The following is an 18729-nucleotide window of genomic DNA, read 5'->3' as shown; positions in this document are numbered from 1 at the left end:
ACAAGTGTGTTTAAGTGCAAATGCAAAGAGGACAGTAGCAAAGGATGGTGCTGACATAAGGAGGGACTAACACTATATATAATCCCCATCATCCTCCTCATCTTCCCTCCACATTTAAAAACTATGTGTTCATGCTTAATAGATGATTTCCTTTGCCAAAACCTAAAAGTCTGATACATTACCTGAAGGAAATCCACACTGGCAGCAAGAATGTTTACATAATGTTATCAGCTTTCCATTTGCAGTCACTTTCCATACTTTCCAGTAAATGTCAGGCTGAGCTGATACAAGGATGCAAAATGGTGCCACAGAGTGCAACCTCTGCTTTGTTTGTTCTCCACAGCCTGTGTTTTGTTTCTACCTTGTCCCTTTAACCCTCCTCCTACAACCATCCTTCACCCTTTGTGCAATAATGCTCCTGACATTTTTCCGCAGGACTGACGCAACCTCGAAAAAAGCAAAGATCAAGAGGCGATTGCTTGATTATTCACTGACATGGGTCCTTATTTTACAATAGCACCAGAGATGCAGAAACAAAAAAAATACCTGGAAGTTTTTCTGGCAAACTTTTATGTGTCGTGGTGTGAAATGCACTGGAGAGCCATGGCTCCATCATCATGTGTGAACAGGCATGAATATTTTAATTGCATGCTTCATTTTAAACTCCCACATTTTCTGAGGAACCCAGTTGTTTACAGGGAAATTTCCCTGTGTTATTATGTCAAATGGCTTGCCAAAACAGCGACATCATAAACTGAAAGTGGCACCAATAAAAAGAGTTGCAGTCGTCATAGCGTCCTGAGATTTCAGATTCATGTAGCTGTGGAGATGGTATGAAATTATCATCATAATAGTAGTCATTACTTTGTGTCAGTGAATGCCTGCTTGGCTCAGTCTGCTAACATTCGGGGATGAGCTCAGGGAATGATGAATGTTGTCAGACGAGCAATTCATTTTGGCAGCTCAGGTCAGCCAAGGGAATGAATGGCACGATGGTTAGAAATGATATTACCATTTCTTTAATTTCCTGTCAATTTGAGACTTTCACTGTGTTAATATTAGAGCGACTGTTTGTTTTTATTATTCAGATGGAGCAAAACTAAAAGAGGAAGCATTCCCTCTGTGAAAATGTACCAGGTTTTTGAGTGTTGTTGTATCAGATGAACATCATTTGCTAGTTTGCATCTGAAAACCACCACATTTTCTAAATCACTCCAAAGTCCAGCAGCTAAACAGTTTTTATAAAAGCATGCATGCAGGGAACAAATTGATTCTGAGCTTTTCTAATTTGATGTTTTCTGCAGGCTTTTGACACCAAAGCAAATAATGTCGGCGCACACAGGACGAGGCTGATGTATCGATAAAGAACTCACTCAAGTGAAAACAATTTTATCCATAATAACCTGCAACTAAAAAGAAATACCTTCCTCCCAGAGACTGCTTATACACAGAATTCCCAGGCAACACTTGATCAAGGTGACACTTTTAAGTGGCAGCTGATTAAACTCCTCTTCATCACCACAATTTGATCATAAATCCCCTCCTGCACATGAACTACAGAGGAAGAAACTTTGTGATATTTGAAGTTTGCCTGATATTAGACTGAATTTCCAAATTGTTACATTCCATCTTCAGTCTGACACTGCCTCCACTCTTACTGATTTCCATGGAGGATAGGGATTTGATTTTCCCCAACCATAGCAACACATCTGCCTAAATGCCTAAATAACAGCATTTGAAGTCGACACTGATGCGTAGCCATGCCAACATACTTGTTTTGCCGCCAGAAACCCAATTTGTGCACGTTCTATCCCCTGACCAATGGGCTCTTTCTGACCCTAACCATTTAAGATCAATGCTTATTCCCAACCACCTTTGTACATGCATAGAACTGAGTTTCCAGTACGGATCGGGAAGCAACAGAGTGTAGTGAGGTAAAAGCAAACTACAATGTTGGACGATAGTAAGAAATGTTTAGAACAGCCTTGATAGCAGCGTCTATCTTGTTGTTATTACTCGTCATGGGCTCTGGCGCACAGCTTTAATCGCTTGACAACACAGCTTTACAACAGCGTCAGTCACGAATTTATCAACTCAGTGGAGTAGGCAGATATATATATATATATATATATATATATTGGCAGAAACGGAATATAATGCAATGAGTATGTTTTCTATGGTGTAAAATTTCCTGAAAATAAGAATTGTCGTGTTTTCATTACCTTAGAATGAGCAGTTTATCTACATAGGGAGAGGGTCCTTGTCCATGGAGTCTGCCATGTTGCACCACCATGTTTGTGCAGTAGCCCTGTACATACAAACCAAACACTGGAGCCTTTCGCATTTTTTTTTAAAATGTGAAACTGCTTTATCAAGTGTTTTTACCTGCTATATTACCAGGTGCTTTTGTTTTGGAAATAAGGAGACCTCTGTAGATAATTCAGCACCCGGTAAAAACTTTGGTTCTTAAGTTATCAGAGAAAAAAGGTGAGCACTCAGTAGCAGGTGCTGGACTAGTGGCCCATATGTGACATGCCAAACAGCACCAGAAATACACTGATTTGTAACATGAAACTGCTTTATTTGATGTTTTTACAGGTTTAAATCACTGGGTCTGTTTGTTTTGGAGAGGAGGAAACCTTTCCAGATAATTCAGCTCCCAGTAAAAACCTCCTGAACAGTACTCAGGGAACTCTGTGCGAAAGTTCACGCAAAGCATATCGGAGAAGTTTCAGCTAGTTGCAATCTGCAATCCTCACTGCAAGATGCCACTAAATCCTATCAATTCAACACACTGCTCCTTTAAAAAAGCATTTAGGCTGTTGTATGAGGAACATTAACATGCCTCACCTTTGATACTGTGAATAGTGTCACGCTGTTAAGTTCATGCACATATTTTTAACAAAAAAAAAACAAATCAAAGCAGTTCAAAGAGGTTTTTATGCAACAGATTTGTTTTCAAAATTCAGACAATTATGGAGTGGATTACAGCATCTCAGCGCCAAATCTGAATTTAAAATTCGCTGCTCTCCAACTGTTTTCTCTCTTAATTTACTAATATTTACATCTGAACCTGCAGCTGGCCAGAGAAGAATGAATTAACCTGTGAATGAATCATCATTCATCCTGAGCCGAGGTGCTCAGCTCCAGTGGAATTTACATAAATCCCACAGTAATTTTGGAATAATTTGAATCTAAATAGCAAAGGGCTGAATAATCAACAAGTAATGAGAAGTAAAATTGGTCATCTGTTCACATCTTTCACTATCAGCTTCATCAACAGGCACGGCTGTTACCATTCATTCCAAACAGTCATATTTAGAGGTCAAGCCCCGCCTCTGTGCAGTTTATTTGACAAAGAGGCACCAAGGTTTCAGTTCGTACTGTGTTAGTCATCACTTCTGAGACAGAGAGGCTAAATAGCAGTCTTGTTAATTTATTCGTGTGAGCCATCTCTTCCTTTGCTGCCATAAATGCAAACTCAGTCTTGATTAAGTTTCTAATTTTAATTGTGTGGGATGATCACATTTTAAAAATCTATTCAGGAATAATTTGATTTCATAAACAATAATAATTTATCAGTTATTTGAAGGAGTTCATTTTCATAAGAAATTGATTTTGCAGTTACGCTATAATGAACATGTACTCAGCCAGATAATTTGTAAAGGATTTTTTTTCTACATGGGCCACCCTGCAATTTAACAAAAACACTTTCTGACTTCCATGAAGTTTGATGTTCAACTGATTTTTTTCTTAATGTACTTCTTACATAGAAAACAGATTTATAATCACCTCTTTTTAAAATGTTATCTCCAAGCATTATGCACAGCATCCATAATACATAACATCCTCTAACTGCTGATTATCAGACCTGTTATTAATCTGTGAATGGAAGCAGGAGCCTCATAGTGTGGGGAATAGTGGAACAAACTACCTGGGGCCCAAAAATCGGGAGAACACTCAAGAAGCTGGAAATAAAAAGCTTGTTTTACATCTGCAAATTTTAATCTTACATTGTCAGCCTCATTAGCAAATTATTATCTGTGGCTAAAAAAAAATAGTTTCACAGTCTATTCTTTGTTTCTAAAACACTGTTGAAGCCTCTTGTGCGCTCTCTTCCCTGTGTGAGCTGTAGATGGTTTAGTCCACTAACAATAAAGTTAAAAGGTTAAACCGTGGTAATTGCATGGGGGATTCAGAGACTTTCAGGCAATCATGTCAAAAAAGAAAGAAAGACATTATTAATAATAATTTGAGGAAAAACAGTTCAAAACAGTGACAAAATCGTTTCAAAAGGCAGAGTCTTAGACTAGCCATGACTTCGCTACCTAGCATCTTAGCTTGCCGATAAATTAAGCAGCATTACCCTGAAGTCCCTCCATATTTTCATGTTACTGAGGATATCACAGAGTGGCTACTAAAATATGCATCAAGCTACCATTTGCAGCTGTTAATGCTGAAAGATTGGGATCAAACATCGAGTGAACGCTACCCGGCAGCACTTTAAAACATGACTCCAGAAAAATCTTTTATTCTGAAATACAGTAATCTCTTCTCAGTGTGGAGGCCAGAAAATATATTTTTTACTACCTTTTCCCATGCCTAGTGTATTAAAGACTTAAACAACCACGAAAGAAATATTATTCTATTATAATCCCGCTCCAGGCAATCTTCATAGTAAAAGTATCTCAGATTTATTTGAGTAATTTTAGCTTAAAGGGACAGTTCACCCCAAAATCAGAAATAGATGGTTTTCCTGTTTATCACTCTGGATTGTTTTGGTGTGAGTTGCTGAGTGTTGGAGATATCAGTCACAGAGATGTCTGCCTCCTCTTTAATATAATGGAACTAGATGGCACTCGGCATGAGGTGCTCAAAGCGCCACATAAATATATTTGAAAAACTCAACACTGATGTCTCTTTCCAGAAATCAAAGTCTGATTACTCAAGACAAGCAGCTAGCACTTGCTCCAAGTGTTGCTACAAGTCACAAGAACATGTCCTCATTTGCATATTGGTTACATAATCTCGCATTAAAACTTTGCTGAATTAGATTCAATCAAAAAATCCTCAATAAGAGCGACAGCATTTAAACTATAGTGTACCACTTTTTTCACGCTTCCAGTCCAAAGAGCAAGAGCATCACCGTAACCATAAAAGCTTACTATAACTGACCTCCCATGGCAAGCGGCACCTCCTCTCCTCCTGCCCTGCTTGTCCCACACCTGCTGCAGAGTGCAAGAGAAGAGGGGAGACCCTGTACTGATGGTAGGAGAGCTGTGGACTGCAATTACACTCAGCAGCAGGCACGGGAATGAATTTACAATATATTGCTCTCTTTTTCCCTGATGGTCTGACTATGTTGCTGAATTTGTTGCTTGTCGCTTTTTTGAAATAGAGTCGCTAAGAGGATCTGAAAAGTTGCTCAATAGATCTGACCACTCAAAATGCTTTAACACTACATGTCACATTCATACACTGGTGGCTGAGGCTACCCTACAGGGTGCCACCTGCTACTCAGCTTTAACACACTCACATTTGAGGTTCAGTATCTTGGCCAAGGATGCTGTGGCTTGCAGGAGCTGGGGATTGAACCACTGATCTTCCAGTTGATGGACCACCTGCTTTACCTCCTGAGCCACAGCCACCCCAGTCTAGCAAAAAGTCACCAAGGTGCCATGTAGGACCTATTTTCTTTCTACCTAACAACACCTACCAAACATATCACCACGCAGAAGGAAGTGTGCTTCTACTCATGGATGAGAGGCTCATGCTAATGACACTGTGAGATGTAAACTTTAATGGTATCCTCCTTGGCTGAGCTGTAATGTTAGCTAGCTCAGTGGTGCTAGGTGAACTAGCAGTAGATGCACACTCCCTTCTGCACAGTGATACAGTTGGTGGGTGTAGTTTGGTAGAAACAAAATAGTTACTATATGAAACTGCTCACAACAAGGTCTGTGGATTATCTTGAGAAACCCGGTCATGATTTCTGGAAAGAGACATTGCTGATGAGGTTTTTAAATATATATTAGAGCTGAGTGCTATCTCGTTCCATTATATTCGAGAGAGTGCAGACATCTTTACAGCTGATGTCTCCAGAACTCTGCAACTCAAACCAAAACAATTTAGACCAGTGGTTCCCCACTGGTGAACTGCGGTCCAAAAGTGGGTCACATGCCCATTCTGAATAGACCACAAGTGACTTGTAAAATTGATTAAAAATACACTTAAAGCCAGAGTGTGTAGGACTCTCTCCCATCTAACATTGAAATCATATATTGCATTCAAACGGATAGCACACTCACTGTTTCAAACGCGTATTGCCACAATGAAACCACGAGTTGACAAACCCCCTCCTCACCATGCTGGCTGTGTTTACAACGTAGGACTGTTGGGGCAGGTGTAAATTGAAACAAACCAATCACGTCTTGCCTTTTGACAACTGACAAGTGGCTCAACCTCACACACCTCATCCCTCCCCTTGCATCACTGCGCCACTGACAGCGGCGCTGGCCTGTGATTGCATTACCTTTCTCCTTCAGCAGCTCTTTCCACCTGGGAAAGGCTACCCCGATGTTAACCCACATTTTTTGAATTTGCCGGTCACGTTGCCTTTTTGATTCCCTTTTGTGCTTTCTTGGTGACGAGGATTCCGTCTCCCGTGACGCTGCATATGCATGACCCTGCATTATGCTCAAAGAGTGGGACTTTGTTATGCTGCAGTAGTGCAGGCTTTCAAATTTGCTAGGGTAGTAGCGAAGTGCCTCTTGCTCTTCTCCTTGGACTTCTCAGTCACACAGCGACTTACCCGCCCAATGTACAAAGAAATCCGAAATTCTCCTTTTACAAGAATAAGTCAGATTATTGGTGGAGGTAATAATACACCAAAGATGACATATTTATGAATGCAGACATCAATTTTTGCCAATAAACAACTGAAAATGCTACACAATGTGCCTTTAATTTTGAAGTACAGTGATTTTCCAGCATAGAGTATGTAGCCTATTTGAAAGTGCCGTTTCCTGCTGTAGAGTGACTGACTAACGGACAGACACTTGTCAGAGACAGCAAACTAGCTCGACGACATGGCATAAACTCAAGAATAACAATGAAAATATGAAACTGTGTGGAACTTGAACTAACGACTAAGGAGAAATCTGGACCCCATGGCTGGATCAGTGGGGAACCACTGATTTAGACTAATAAAAAGCACAGGTAAGAGGAAAAATATGTTTTTTTAAATTGAGGGTGAACTGTTCTTCAGTTATTTGTACATTGAGGGGCATGTCCTGTCATCTTTCTACTGTTGGCATAAAATGGGAAGGGGGGGGGGGGCACTCAGACGGTGTGAGCATGCAGCCAAGATTTTTTTGCTACGCTGCTGGTACAGCTGACAGGTCTATACTGTGAACCCCTACATAGATCTCTGTAACATCAAATATGTAAGTTATGTCGTTTTAAAGCAGCTTTAGTAGAAATATCCTTTTATTTCATTACCAGTGATTCAGAGCTCTGGTCAGACAAAAATCAAATCAGTACAAAAAAGCACAGAAACAACAATAAATAGTACTTTTCAAAGCGTCCAACACTGCGATTTAAAGAATCTTGAAAGAAAATCTGTCTACTGGGCTGAAAATATTTTCACAGGAAATGGACATCTCTGCACTGTCAGAGAGCAGAGCCCGACAACACTTGCAGCGTGCCAAGCTTCAGTATCATCCCACTTCCCATTAGTCATGCTGTATGTGACTCTGTATTAGGTTGTCCCTTCATAAGCTCTCAATGAGAGAATGATTACATATTTCTACATGGCTGGCAGTGAAAATTATTAGCATAAGCAGCACTGGTAAATGATTTTCTGTAACAAAGCAAATACCAAGCTGACTGTGTAGAACAAACACTGTGGGGCAAACAATAACTTCAGAGAAAACACAGCATCGGGCTCTTGAGGAATATCACACTGATGATTCTTGCATAGGTTTACATATTACTGATTCACTGCTGCTATTGTGTTAAGTTTGCAGGGATAAAAATCAGCACCGGCAGTATGTAATGTGTCAACGCCTGCAGCTGTGAGCCTCACTGATGCCTCAACAGTGCCACCTTTTGATCAGAGCTACTGAGTAAGCCTCCTCTTCATGTTTAATCTTCAAAAACACAGTCTGTGAACTTCCATAGAACATCTAAATTGGAAAAATTGTTAATTTTAGGATACACATAGGACAACTTGAAGACAGCTATGATAATTGTACTGGTTTTCTGTACATTCTAGCGAGGAAATATCTCTCAGCTGAATCCTTCCTGCTGGCGTTTGGCTTTAAAGTCTGAACACTCTTGAACACACTCGAGAGTTTCTCCTGGAGTTTATGAGCGAGGATCCCGTCCCAGTATTTGCAAACCAGAGAGCCCCCTGGCTGTAAAATCCTCTCAGCCAAGTCTATCAAAGACAGACACATTGTGATAAGTTTCTCGTGGTCCATCTCTCGGAAACCGCTGGCATTGGGTGCCATGTCGCTCAGGATGACGTGAGCCTGGCCGTTCGGGAGCAGGTCCCGCAGCTTGGCGTGTGTGACTGGGTCGGTGACATCATGACTGGACAGGAAGTGGGCACCGTCCAGAGGTGGTATGTTCAGCAGATCGATGCCAACAACTGTACCATGAAGTGACTCTGGATCTAGGATGCATGAAAACATTTGAAATGTAATTTACAAGGAGGTATTATTTGTTACTCGCATCATATTTGATGTATCGTGGGCTGACACAGCAATGTGGTTATATAACACAAACCAACAGGTGATGAACTGTAGCTATTACCACACAAATAAGAACTAATTATAGCGGAAATGCAGTGAAGTCACATCCTGAGTGATCTGTGAGCAGTTAACCTCTTTCCCTGTTCCCTGTTTTAAAATAAATGCATTAAAAATAGCCTATGCTATACTTTTCAGAGACAGATATTACTCACTCATTTTTAAAGCTGTAATTTCAGCACTAAAGGAAAGTAGTCATTGGTTGAATTCAGGGTTTACTGATGACACTAACAGCTAACCTCGAACACTGTTAATGGGCTGAATGATTCCATTAGTGGTGATTTGTTCGACAACCTTAAGACCTTACAGCTCTTTTATGTGCTCTTTAATCTATTGTTCAATATTAAAGGGACAGTTCGGCTGTTTTGAAGTGAAGTTGTATGCAGTGCTTATCCATAGTCAGCTCTTTCAGACAGGGAACTGAACCGAAACTAAAACTTATCTATGCTCTCTTCAAAGCCAGAGTCCATTTACAAAACAGTAATTTTTAACACAGGAGCTGCTGCTCCACCACTGCCTTTAATAAGTTAGTTTGTTTTAGTTATCGGGTGACTTTGGTGTATTGAAGAGTCAGTTTTGATTCACCATAGTCACACCATACCATAAACAAATTACAGATCAAGCCAGTGGTAGACCAGCAGCTCCTGTGTTCAGCAAGGTAAAATTACTGCTTTTGTCAGTGGAGTCTGGTAGCTTTAAAGAGAGCGATATAACAGCTTTAGTTCCCCGCCAGAAAGGGCTGTTTTTACAAAGGTAAATTAGTAAAAACAAGTAAATATAGCATGCACTTAGACAAGTTTTTTTTAGGTGGGCCTTTTTTTGTGTGTCTAAATTACATTTTGCTGCCGCCCCCGTCCACAGCAGTACTTTGCTTAGCTTCTGTGACAGTGTTCCTGCCTGCTTCTCCAAACTGGAGGCATGCTGACCGACATCTATCAATGTGTTCTCATCCCAACCCTTCAAATATCACTTTGTCTGTGGACTTTCACGTCTGCATATGACATGCTAGGTATCCTCCTGCATCTGTTGCTGATGTTCCAGGAGCGCGTGTCAATTTAAGCTTGTCACATGAATTGTGTCTTCAAAATACACTTACATCTTAACAGGAAATGTACCGTTTCTGCTCATTAGATGCATACAGTCTTTTTTTTAAAAAATAAATTTACAACATAACTAACTAACACTTCCTTATGCAACAAAAGCAGGTGGTTAGGTTTAGAAAAAAAACATCATGGTTTGGCTAAACATTCAAACAGGAAGCAAACAGCGGGGTCCCGGGTGAAAGTCCAGGGTTTGTTGGGCCCATTCACCTCCCCTCCCTTGTGCATCAGTATCTTACGCGGACGTCCACTGACATAGGACAGGTATATGATGAATTTAGATGGTGACCCCTGCATCAACAGCTGTTGCTGCCTGGTGCATATTACCACCACAAAATGTGCCTTTGTGCATCAGTATCTAACGCCTGATCACTGACAAAGTGGCGGTATTTTACAAGTTCGGAATAAGAACGGGCTGGTAATTCACATCCTGTCAATCAATCAACCATTCATTTGTCACATGGAATTATACAAAGTACAACTCCAGTGAAATGTGAACCCATCAGCTCATTTAACTTGTGCACTGTAATTTAATCCTTTTTGCATCTTCTTACATTGTTGGCTGCTGCTTTATAACTGTCCATGTTTCCAGATGGTTCTGTTGATCTATGGTTTCTGGTTGTGGAATGATTTAACTGTCTGTGCATCTGGCTGCATGGTTGCTCCTCCTGAACATGGCAGTGCTGCGCTGCTGCTCTGTGGAGGTTAGCAGTTATCCACAGCAGGACGAGGACAACACCTCTCATCTCCACCATCACATCAGTCCTTAGTCACCATAAAGCACACACCTCCTCTCCTTCTCTCACCAGAGTCCTCTGCTTTGCCAGATCACCATAAGGAAAAAAGAGCCTCCTGGTTGAATAGCGCTGTGCAGGATTTAGTCAGTTGTGATCAATCAAAGGATATCATAGTTCCTGATATCCCAGTGGAAACTAATGCAGCCAGGAGGTTGTCCAGTTTATTTTCCATTACCTGTACAATGGCTAGCAGGCGGCTGGTTCAGCTGGTGTCCATTATTCTCCATCTTTTCCTCGATGTTTACTGAAGTCTACATTTGGAAACCTTGACCTGGCTAGCTAGCAGCTAATTAGCTAGAAGTCTGCAGAGGGAGAGTTTACAGACTGGTGCCTTGATTTCCTCATCCTGATGAGGAACTTGCAGCCACATGCCACCACTGTCTAACACGACCACAAGCACCACTAACACTTGCAAAGTAGACACAAGAACCTAAATATAGCATAAATGTAGCAGAGCTGACAGAGAGGCTGCTGGAAGAGTCCACACCTGCGCATTCTGTGGGAAAGTATCTCATACAACCTCAATTAAAAAAATCCAAACTATCCCTTTAAGTTAATATATAAATTACCACACTACTGTTAGGTATATGTCTGCTAACCAAAATGCTTACTTTTTTTTATGTAAACATCCTATCCTCTGATGAGTCACTAGTTCCCATTAGTTAGAATAAAATGAACATGTATAGACTTAACGAGGTCCTGATATTGGTTATCCATCACATGTAACATCTCCTCTGCTTGTTTATTTGCTGCATGATAATGTAGTGCATACTTTACAAAACAACATGCACATACAAGTGACAAAAGTAAAACTCTGGCCAGAATAAAAACAGACATGATGCACTGTTGATTTTTAATAAAGTAAATGGAAGGCAGAGGCTGACTGCCAGGTGGAAAAAATACAACTAATCACTAAAACATTCAAAAACACTTGACATCAGCAGTGACATCTACTACATAAGCATACTTAACATTCTGTTAATAAAAAAAAACCCCTGATAATTACAGAACATTGATGTGGCTCTCTGACTTTTTCTCTCCATTGGTGTAAATTTTAGAGGCTATCCAAACTTTCAACTGCAGGGATGTTTCATAATGACTGGAACACTTTTATAAACTGTCCATCGTTTATAGTTAATTGCAACTCCAGCCTTTCAACTGTGATGGTATTATTGTTCCCTAACTCCCCATAAACTCTGACATACACAGTATATGTATTACATAATTACAAAAGCGATGGGCAGACATTGAATGATACAATAAAAAGTCATACCAAATATTTAAAAAATGAAAAAATGTAAAGAGAGGTACTGAGTCAATAATATAATTGTTCATATGCAAATGTAAACAAAAAACTCCTGTTTTAGTAAAACTTGATTATCTTGAAAAATCTGTTGAGTAGTTCCTGCAGTGTTATTTATTCCTCCATAGATGACTGCAGCCAGAAGAATATTTCTAATAATTTTTGGATGAGTTATGGCATTTCCCAGGACTGACTAATAAACAGAGCGCGTTCTCCAAGAGATGATAACTTAGAACAACTTCTCCAATAAACTTCAGTAATATTTTAAGGAGGACAGCCAAGGTCTTCAGTACTTCTCTGACACAGTCTCAACAATACTGAATCATACTGCCTGGTGTCCCTGTTATCAGTAGATGTCCCCTCCTATGTGTCTCACCTGTCCCGGCTGAGTTGACCCTCTGTACCGCCACCTGGCTCCAGGCTCCAGGTGCAGCTCCACAGTCCACCACACTGTATCCAGGCTTTAACAGCCTGAACTTGTCATCTATCTCCAGCAGCTTGAAGGCGCTTCTGCACCGGAAGTTTTGGGAGTGAGAAGCTTTAACATACGGGTCTTTGAGCTGCCTCTGGAGCCAGCGCTGCTCGGCCGCAGTCTTTCCCTTTAACTTCTTCATTAGACATAAGGAGGAGTGGAGAAACCTCCTCTGTTGGGAGAAGCACCACATTGTTTTCAATGCGGAGGGTCATGTCATGTGTAGCGTGTGTGAACTGCGCCTGCGTGGGAATACAACTCGCTATTGGTCAGAGGCAAACACTGTGCGTCACACGTATATATGTCCCCTCACAGCAAAACACTGACAACAGTTCCTACATGGGATAGTCTTGTGTCTTTCAGCTCAATATCTCAAACATTTAAACTTTTTAAATATGAAAATTATTTTTTATGCATTCACCACACCCCATCAACACTGCTGTAATAATATTATTTTCCATTGAGGGCCCAGACTTTGAAGAAACACACCATTATGTAGTTAATGTATTTTTTGTTCATTCCAAACCTTTTCAAGTCACATATTTATACATTTTTATCTATCTATCTATGAAATATATACAATACGATGCAATAGGATACTGTACAATATGATACAATACAATATGATACAATAGACTTTATTGTCCCTGTATGGGAAATTTGTCTTGGACTCAGGAGCTGCACAAGTATTGCTGTCTTATAATAATAGTCCAGACTTCACAGAAACACATCATATGTAGCCTAGTTTGTGTATTTTATTGTTCCTTTCCAAAGTTTTCTGGTCATGCATTTATACCTTTTCATCTATCTGTCTATGAAATATATATGATAGGATACAATGCGATGCATTATGATACGATACGGTATCGTACAGTAAGATATGATAGGCTATACATTATTGTCCCCGTGGTGAGATTTGTCTTGGACTCAGGAGTTGCACGTATTGCTGCCTTATAATAATAGTCCAAAAGAAATGAAGCATACACCACAAAAACATAAAAACACATAGCTACACCTAACAGTATTGCACATCAGCCATTCATGTATTGCATATAACACCAGCACACAACACAGCACCATTAGCAAAACACAACACCAACCCCAAGCATGTATAACTCAATAGTTGTTTGTCAGTTTACTCACATCTTTAGACTGTTTATTGTACTGTTGTAACATGGGAATTTCTCATCATCATCATCATCATCATCATTATTATTGTTATTATTATTATTATTAGTAGTAGTAGTAGTAGTAGTAGTAGTAGTAGTGGTAAAGTAAATATGTAATCTAAGGTTGGTATGTTGTGCAGCAGCATGCAATTTTAAATCATAATATATTGACACATTATATTGATATATACTCATGCTTTCACATTTTCAATCAAATTGTGGATTATTTTAAATCAACAGGTGTGTAAAGAGAGTTTATGAGTGAGTGGTTTGAGTGGAGGACACGCACACACTGTATGAGGACACGTCAAGTAAAATAGCCGACATCTTTAATATTCTGGGATCACGTTGGTTGTTTCTAGTCGAACATATTTCAAAGTTACACACTCAACTGATCTTTCAATTTAATGGTGGGACCGGTAGATCCAGTCTGATACTGATGAACCCAGTCCGTGCTCCTATACATCAGCGCATCATGTGACGTCGTCTGTCGCGCTGCACGCGGGAGTCATTCAACGTGGAGTCTTGTTTTTATACAGTACTTCTTCTGTCGTTTTATCGGCTCACAGAGCAGAAACTGAGCAGGTGATGATATTAACGCAGAGCTGACGGAGCTCATACAGTACAGAACCGCTGCTAATGTTGCTCCAGGTGGTGTAGGCTGTACGGTGTGTTTGTGTCGCTGACTTCCTCACTTCCTCTCAGACAGGTGAGATGTTGACCCCCAAGCTGCTGACCCTGGTGCTGGTGGTGCAGCCGGGCAGGGTGCTGCTCGGCATGAAGAAGAGAGGATTTGGGGCTGGGAAGTGGAACGGGTTTGGGGGCAAAGTTCAGCCTGGAGAGACCATTGAAAATGCTGCAAGGAGGTAAATTCATCTCTCAAGTTGTGTTCACGAGCCTGAAATGCTGAGACACTTAAACACACAGTAGAAAGGATTAATATCCAAAATAGTTCTGATAAAACCTGAATAAAAACAAGCTGTAAAAGCTGTAACAACAAAAAAAGGTGCATATTATTACATCACATATAATAACACATCCAACATGCATTAATAAAAACAACACAACAGGAGGTATGAAGCTGTGTTTTTGCATTTATAATCAATCAATGTGTGTATGTTTGGTGTCAGAGCAGGTGAATGAGTAGGGGAATAAATGAGTGGTGAGTCTGGACAATGTTTGGCTCATCAGTCATCAGCAGGAAGTTTGTTCCAGAGTAAAGGAAGGAAACCTTGAAGGCACTCAGGCTCCAACCCAAGCTGTTTTCTCTCAAATAAGACAAAGAGTCCTGCTTTGTGTGAAGAATACTCGGAGGCTTAATAAATCAGTAATATCTCAAAGCTATTTTAGTTACGCTTTTAAGCAAAAGCATTCAGGGAATCTAATCAATACTGGAGGAAGCACGTGACAAATCCTAGTTCTTTGTGGCAGTTAAAAGTACTCTGTGCTGGGAACGGTAATACTGGTATGAAAAAAACTTTACACAATGCTACGATACCATAGCAAAAAGAAAAAGTGTTAGGTAGAATATGTGGCTGTGTATATATGGAGGGGCAGGCAAATTGATACCATAAGGAGGCCGCAAGGAAGTCAGCTACAGCCAAATACCTACACAAGGAGGCTTCTTATGATGCATGGAGAGTTTCATCCCAAGTCCAGCACCCTGAGACTGGACACTAAGTGGAACGAGGGGGGCCGAGGACTGGAGAGCGTCAGAGCCACTATCCAGGACGAAACAACCAAGATCCAGGAATACATAAAAAAGATGGCCCCAAAAGATTGGCTGCTAAGTGAATACCTCAGGCAGCAGAGGAGAGGGATGAACCATCATGGAAGGACAAGCCCCTGCACGGCATGTACCACCGATAGATTAAAGAAGTAGCTGACATCAAGAAATTGTACCAAAGGCTGGACAGAAAGACAGCACAGAATCACCGATCATGGCAGCACAAGAACAGGCACTTAATACGAGATCAATAGAAGCAGGGGTCTACCACACCAGACAGGACCCCAGGTGCAGGCTATGCAAATATGCTCCTGAGACAGTTCAGCACACAATAGCAGCACAGTGTCAGATGCAGACAGGAGCAGTGCACATGGGACGCCATAACCAAGTGGCTAGCATAGTATCTGCACTGAGTATTGGCTGGAAGTCCCAAGGTTACAATGGAAGACGCCTCCTAAGGTGGCTGAAAATGACCAAGCTAAGATCCTGTGGGACTTCCGGATCCAGACTGACAAACTGGTGATGGCTAACCAACCGGACATCGTGTTGATGGACAAACAACAGAAGAAGGCAGTGGTGATAGATGTCCCGTGTGACAGCAACATCAGGAAGAAGGAACACGAGAAGCTCGAAAAATATTAAGGACTGAAAGAGGAGCTAGAGCACTGGGGGCTGTGACCCACAAACTGGGAGAGTGGCTCCAGCAGATTCCAGGGACAACATCTGAGGTCTTTGTCCAGAAGAGTGCAGTCCTAGGAACAGCTAAGATACTGCGCAGAACCCTCAAACTCCCAGGCCTATATACAGTATATGTATATATATCCAGAGAATCCATTGATGTACATGTACTCTACTGAACCTAAAGTGTTGCTCAGGGAGATAATAATAAAGAAACAAGTACTTAACATGGCAGATACTGTATCAGAGCAGGACTTCAAATCCCCACACTTTAAGAGTAAACAGCATGTTTGGTGGTTCTGTAAACTTTGAGGGAAGTAGTGTTGAGTGGGGAAACCCAATTCACAGTCATCAGCAAATAATGGTTCTTGAATGCACCATGGTGGCACACAAATCAACCTGCAGTTTTATTTTGACATATTTTGTTTGAAATTTATAAGGAAAAACATTAACAATATCCCAAAAAAATCTTGCAAACTAAAGACATCCACTTACTGGATTTTTTAAGAGCTCTCAACCACATCCCAAAGATAACTTTGTGTCTTTTTGCATGGGTACGCAAACAGATCCTCCACTGGGAAACACTGATATCATCACTCTACTTGCTTTTAGGTCCTGTGTGTGAAGTGTACCACGAGTTTATTTTAAAAAAGAAATACACAGTGTTAAATATTTATTTGATGTTGTCATTTTTAGAGAGCTGGAAGAAGAAAGCGGGCTCACAGTGGACGCTCTGGAGAAGATCGGAAACATCAAATTTGAATTTGTTGGAGAAACGCAGCTGCTCGACGTCCATGTTTTCCGAGCCGACGATTATAATGGAGAACCAACAGAGTCAGAAGGTATGAGTCAGCATAATTTTTTCAGGGTTTTGTGCTTATAGGAATATAATAATCATAGTGAAAGCTATAGTCTCAGAATAGGTTTTTAAACAGTTACTTACAAAATGAAGTGTCACTTGTCGCCATGCTAAAAATATTCGTGCCCTTTGTGGAGAGGAACTTCACATTGTTGTTGTACATAATTCCAAGTAACCAAAATGTAATCCTGCAAAAAATCCCTTTTTACTTTTAGTTCCTCTTAATCTCAACTTCCTTTTATGTTATCTCATTGCCAGTCCAGGCTTCATGGCAATTATTGTTCTGTATTGTCCTTAAAGTTTGGGTATGAGACCCTTTGGGAGTCAAAACAGTTTTCAGTTCTACTTTAAAACTGGATAGACCACAATGACCCTTCTGAGTTGACTGAAACACTTTTCTGGCAGCTTCTCCCACAGACATGACTGTGAGCAGGGTGAGCACATTAGTTAAGAGGAAGAATCTTTAAGTGCGCTCTCAGTGGTAAAGTTTAAAGGGCTGTAAATACACAAAGGAAAGAAGAGGGCCTCAACAGGAGGAATGCAGAGACCTGCAGTGATCTGTATTTCCTGAGAATTTAGTCAAGGTCAACTGGGTGAATATTAGAGGCACACAGCAAAGTGCAGCACTCAGCCAAAGAGTCTGGAGGTCAAGAGAAGCCAAACAGCCAAGGGGTGAGGAGATAAATGGAGGAAAAAGCTTAAATGAAATGTGCTGAAGTTGGTGAAAAGACAGAATGTAGAGCTGGTAACACTGATTCGACAAGATAGGAAGCAACAGCTGAGACTCGGGGAATAATTTGACTTTGTTGAATTTCAGAATTAGTTTGAGAAAGTGGTAATGTTTAATAAATTAAACTTTGTACTTCGTCCACAGGGCAGGGTGGCAAAAATTAGCGACATAGTTTGTTACAAAGTGCAGTTACAGGGGAAGCCAAGCCCCAGTGGGAAGTGTGATCTTTTTTCTTTCTTTTTTTTTTTCAGTTATGGGAAATCAATGCCAAATTTCTTCCTTTTGTTTTCAAACAGAGACTAAATTTCCCCCTAAAATTCCATATTTTAAAAATGTCCACCATTTTAAATCTTACGGTTTGTTTATTCACTTTCCTGCATCTTATTGCTGACACTGACACTCAGAGGGTAGGTTCACATTTATGCTGTCTCTTACTCACATGTGCTGTACAGTAAGAGTTGGTAATTGGTAAGAGTTATTCTTTTTAATAGCTATGTAGAAATCTCTTCTTAGTGCAAGTCCAATATAAGAGATGATCGACAGTCGTTATTCTCAGTAAAGCATTTACTATCACAGACAAATTTTCAATGTCAGACTAAATCATCCAAGTTTTACCTCAGTCGCTGTGCGCTCCCGTGATCTCTATCGTTTGCCCAGTGTGAGGTGGACACCAAACTCAGTCCAAGCTGTATTAAGTCAGTCTTTTTCCATTAAATCAAACTTGGTTAATATTACTATGAGTTTTTAGTCTCATGCAGACAGTGAAGTTCAGTGATGTGAACATTTTTAACAACCAATAGCTGCATTCTCTCCAGCACCAAAGAGAAAGCAGCCAACCAGGTAGACAGTAGACATGGAGGGGACTCCGGAGGGGCAAGAGTGTGGAAAAGTAGTCTCGCCACCAGACAATCAGAGATCTCTGGCTTCTGATAGTCTGGGGACACTCCTTTCTAAAGTGTGTTTAACACACCGGCGAAAACAGCCGGCAACAAAGCAACGCCTCTTGCATTTTTGAAAAGGACACGCCCTCCCGCAAATGTGCGCTCAGCCTTTTCTCGTCCGCAAGGAAACAAACACACAGA

At 40.7% G+C, this 18729-nt stretch overlaps 2 protein-coding genes across 2 annotated transcripts in view; one reads left to right on the top strand and one right to left on the bottom strand.

Moving 5' to 3' along the window:
- Positions 1-7111: 7111 nt before the first annotated feature.
- On the bottom strand, positions 7112-12725 carry mrm2 (mitochondrial rRNA methyltransferase 2). Its single transcript, XM_050069286.1, has 2 exons — positions 12390-12725; positions 7112-8677 (listed from the first exon to the last, which is right to left on the bottom strand). The coding sequence occupies exons 1-2, from the start codon at positions 12676-12678 to the stop codon at positions 8241-8243; spliced, it is 726 nt and encodes a 241-aa protein (XP_049925243.1). The 5' UTR covers positions 12679-12725; the 3' UTR covers positions 7112-8240.
- Positions 12726-14008: 1283 nt separating this feature from the next.
- The window catches only part of nudt1 (nudix (nucleoside diphosphate linked moiety X)-type motif 1), a 6556-nt gene continuing 1835 nt past the window's right edge, over positions 14009-18729 (top strand). The window contains exons 1-3 of the mRNA XM_050069287.1: positions 14009-14239; positions 14360-14520; positions 16755-16900. Of these exons, the coding sequence (XP_049925244.1) occupies positions 14369-14520; positions 16755-16900 (298 nt within the window). The 5' untranslated portion in view covers positions 14009-14239; positions 14360-14368. The remainder of the gene's footprint in view (positions 14240-14359; positions 14521-16754; positions 16901-18729) is intronic.

The sequence above is a fragment of the Epinephelus moara genome, chromosome 18 (genome assembly GCF_006386435.1).
Source record: "Epinephelus moara isolate mb chromosome 18, YSFRI_EMoa_1.0, whole genome shotgun sequence".
In the NCBI taxonomy this organism is placed as follows: domain Eukaryota; kingdom Metazoa; phylum Chordata; class Actinopteri; order Perciformes; family Serranidae; genus Epinephelus; species Epinephelus moara.
This window is presented reverse-complemented; position numbering and strand designations above follow the sequence as displayed.

Bases quoted from the DNA above. Each gene is read 5' to 3' on its own strand.
- mrm2 (XM_050069286.1), bottom strand. From the start codon at position 12,678: ATGTGGTGCTTCTCCCAACAGAGGAGGTTTCTCCACTCCTCCTTATGT. The intron at 8,678-12,389 runs GTGAGACACATA...CATGCATCCTAG, and splicing joins GGTCAACTCAGCCGGGACAG to ATCCAGAGTCACTTCATGGT.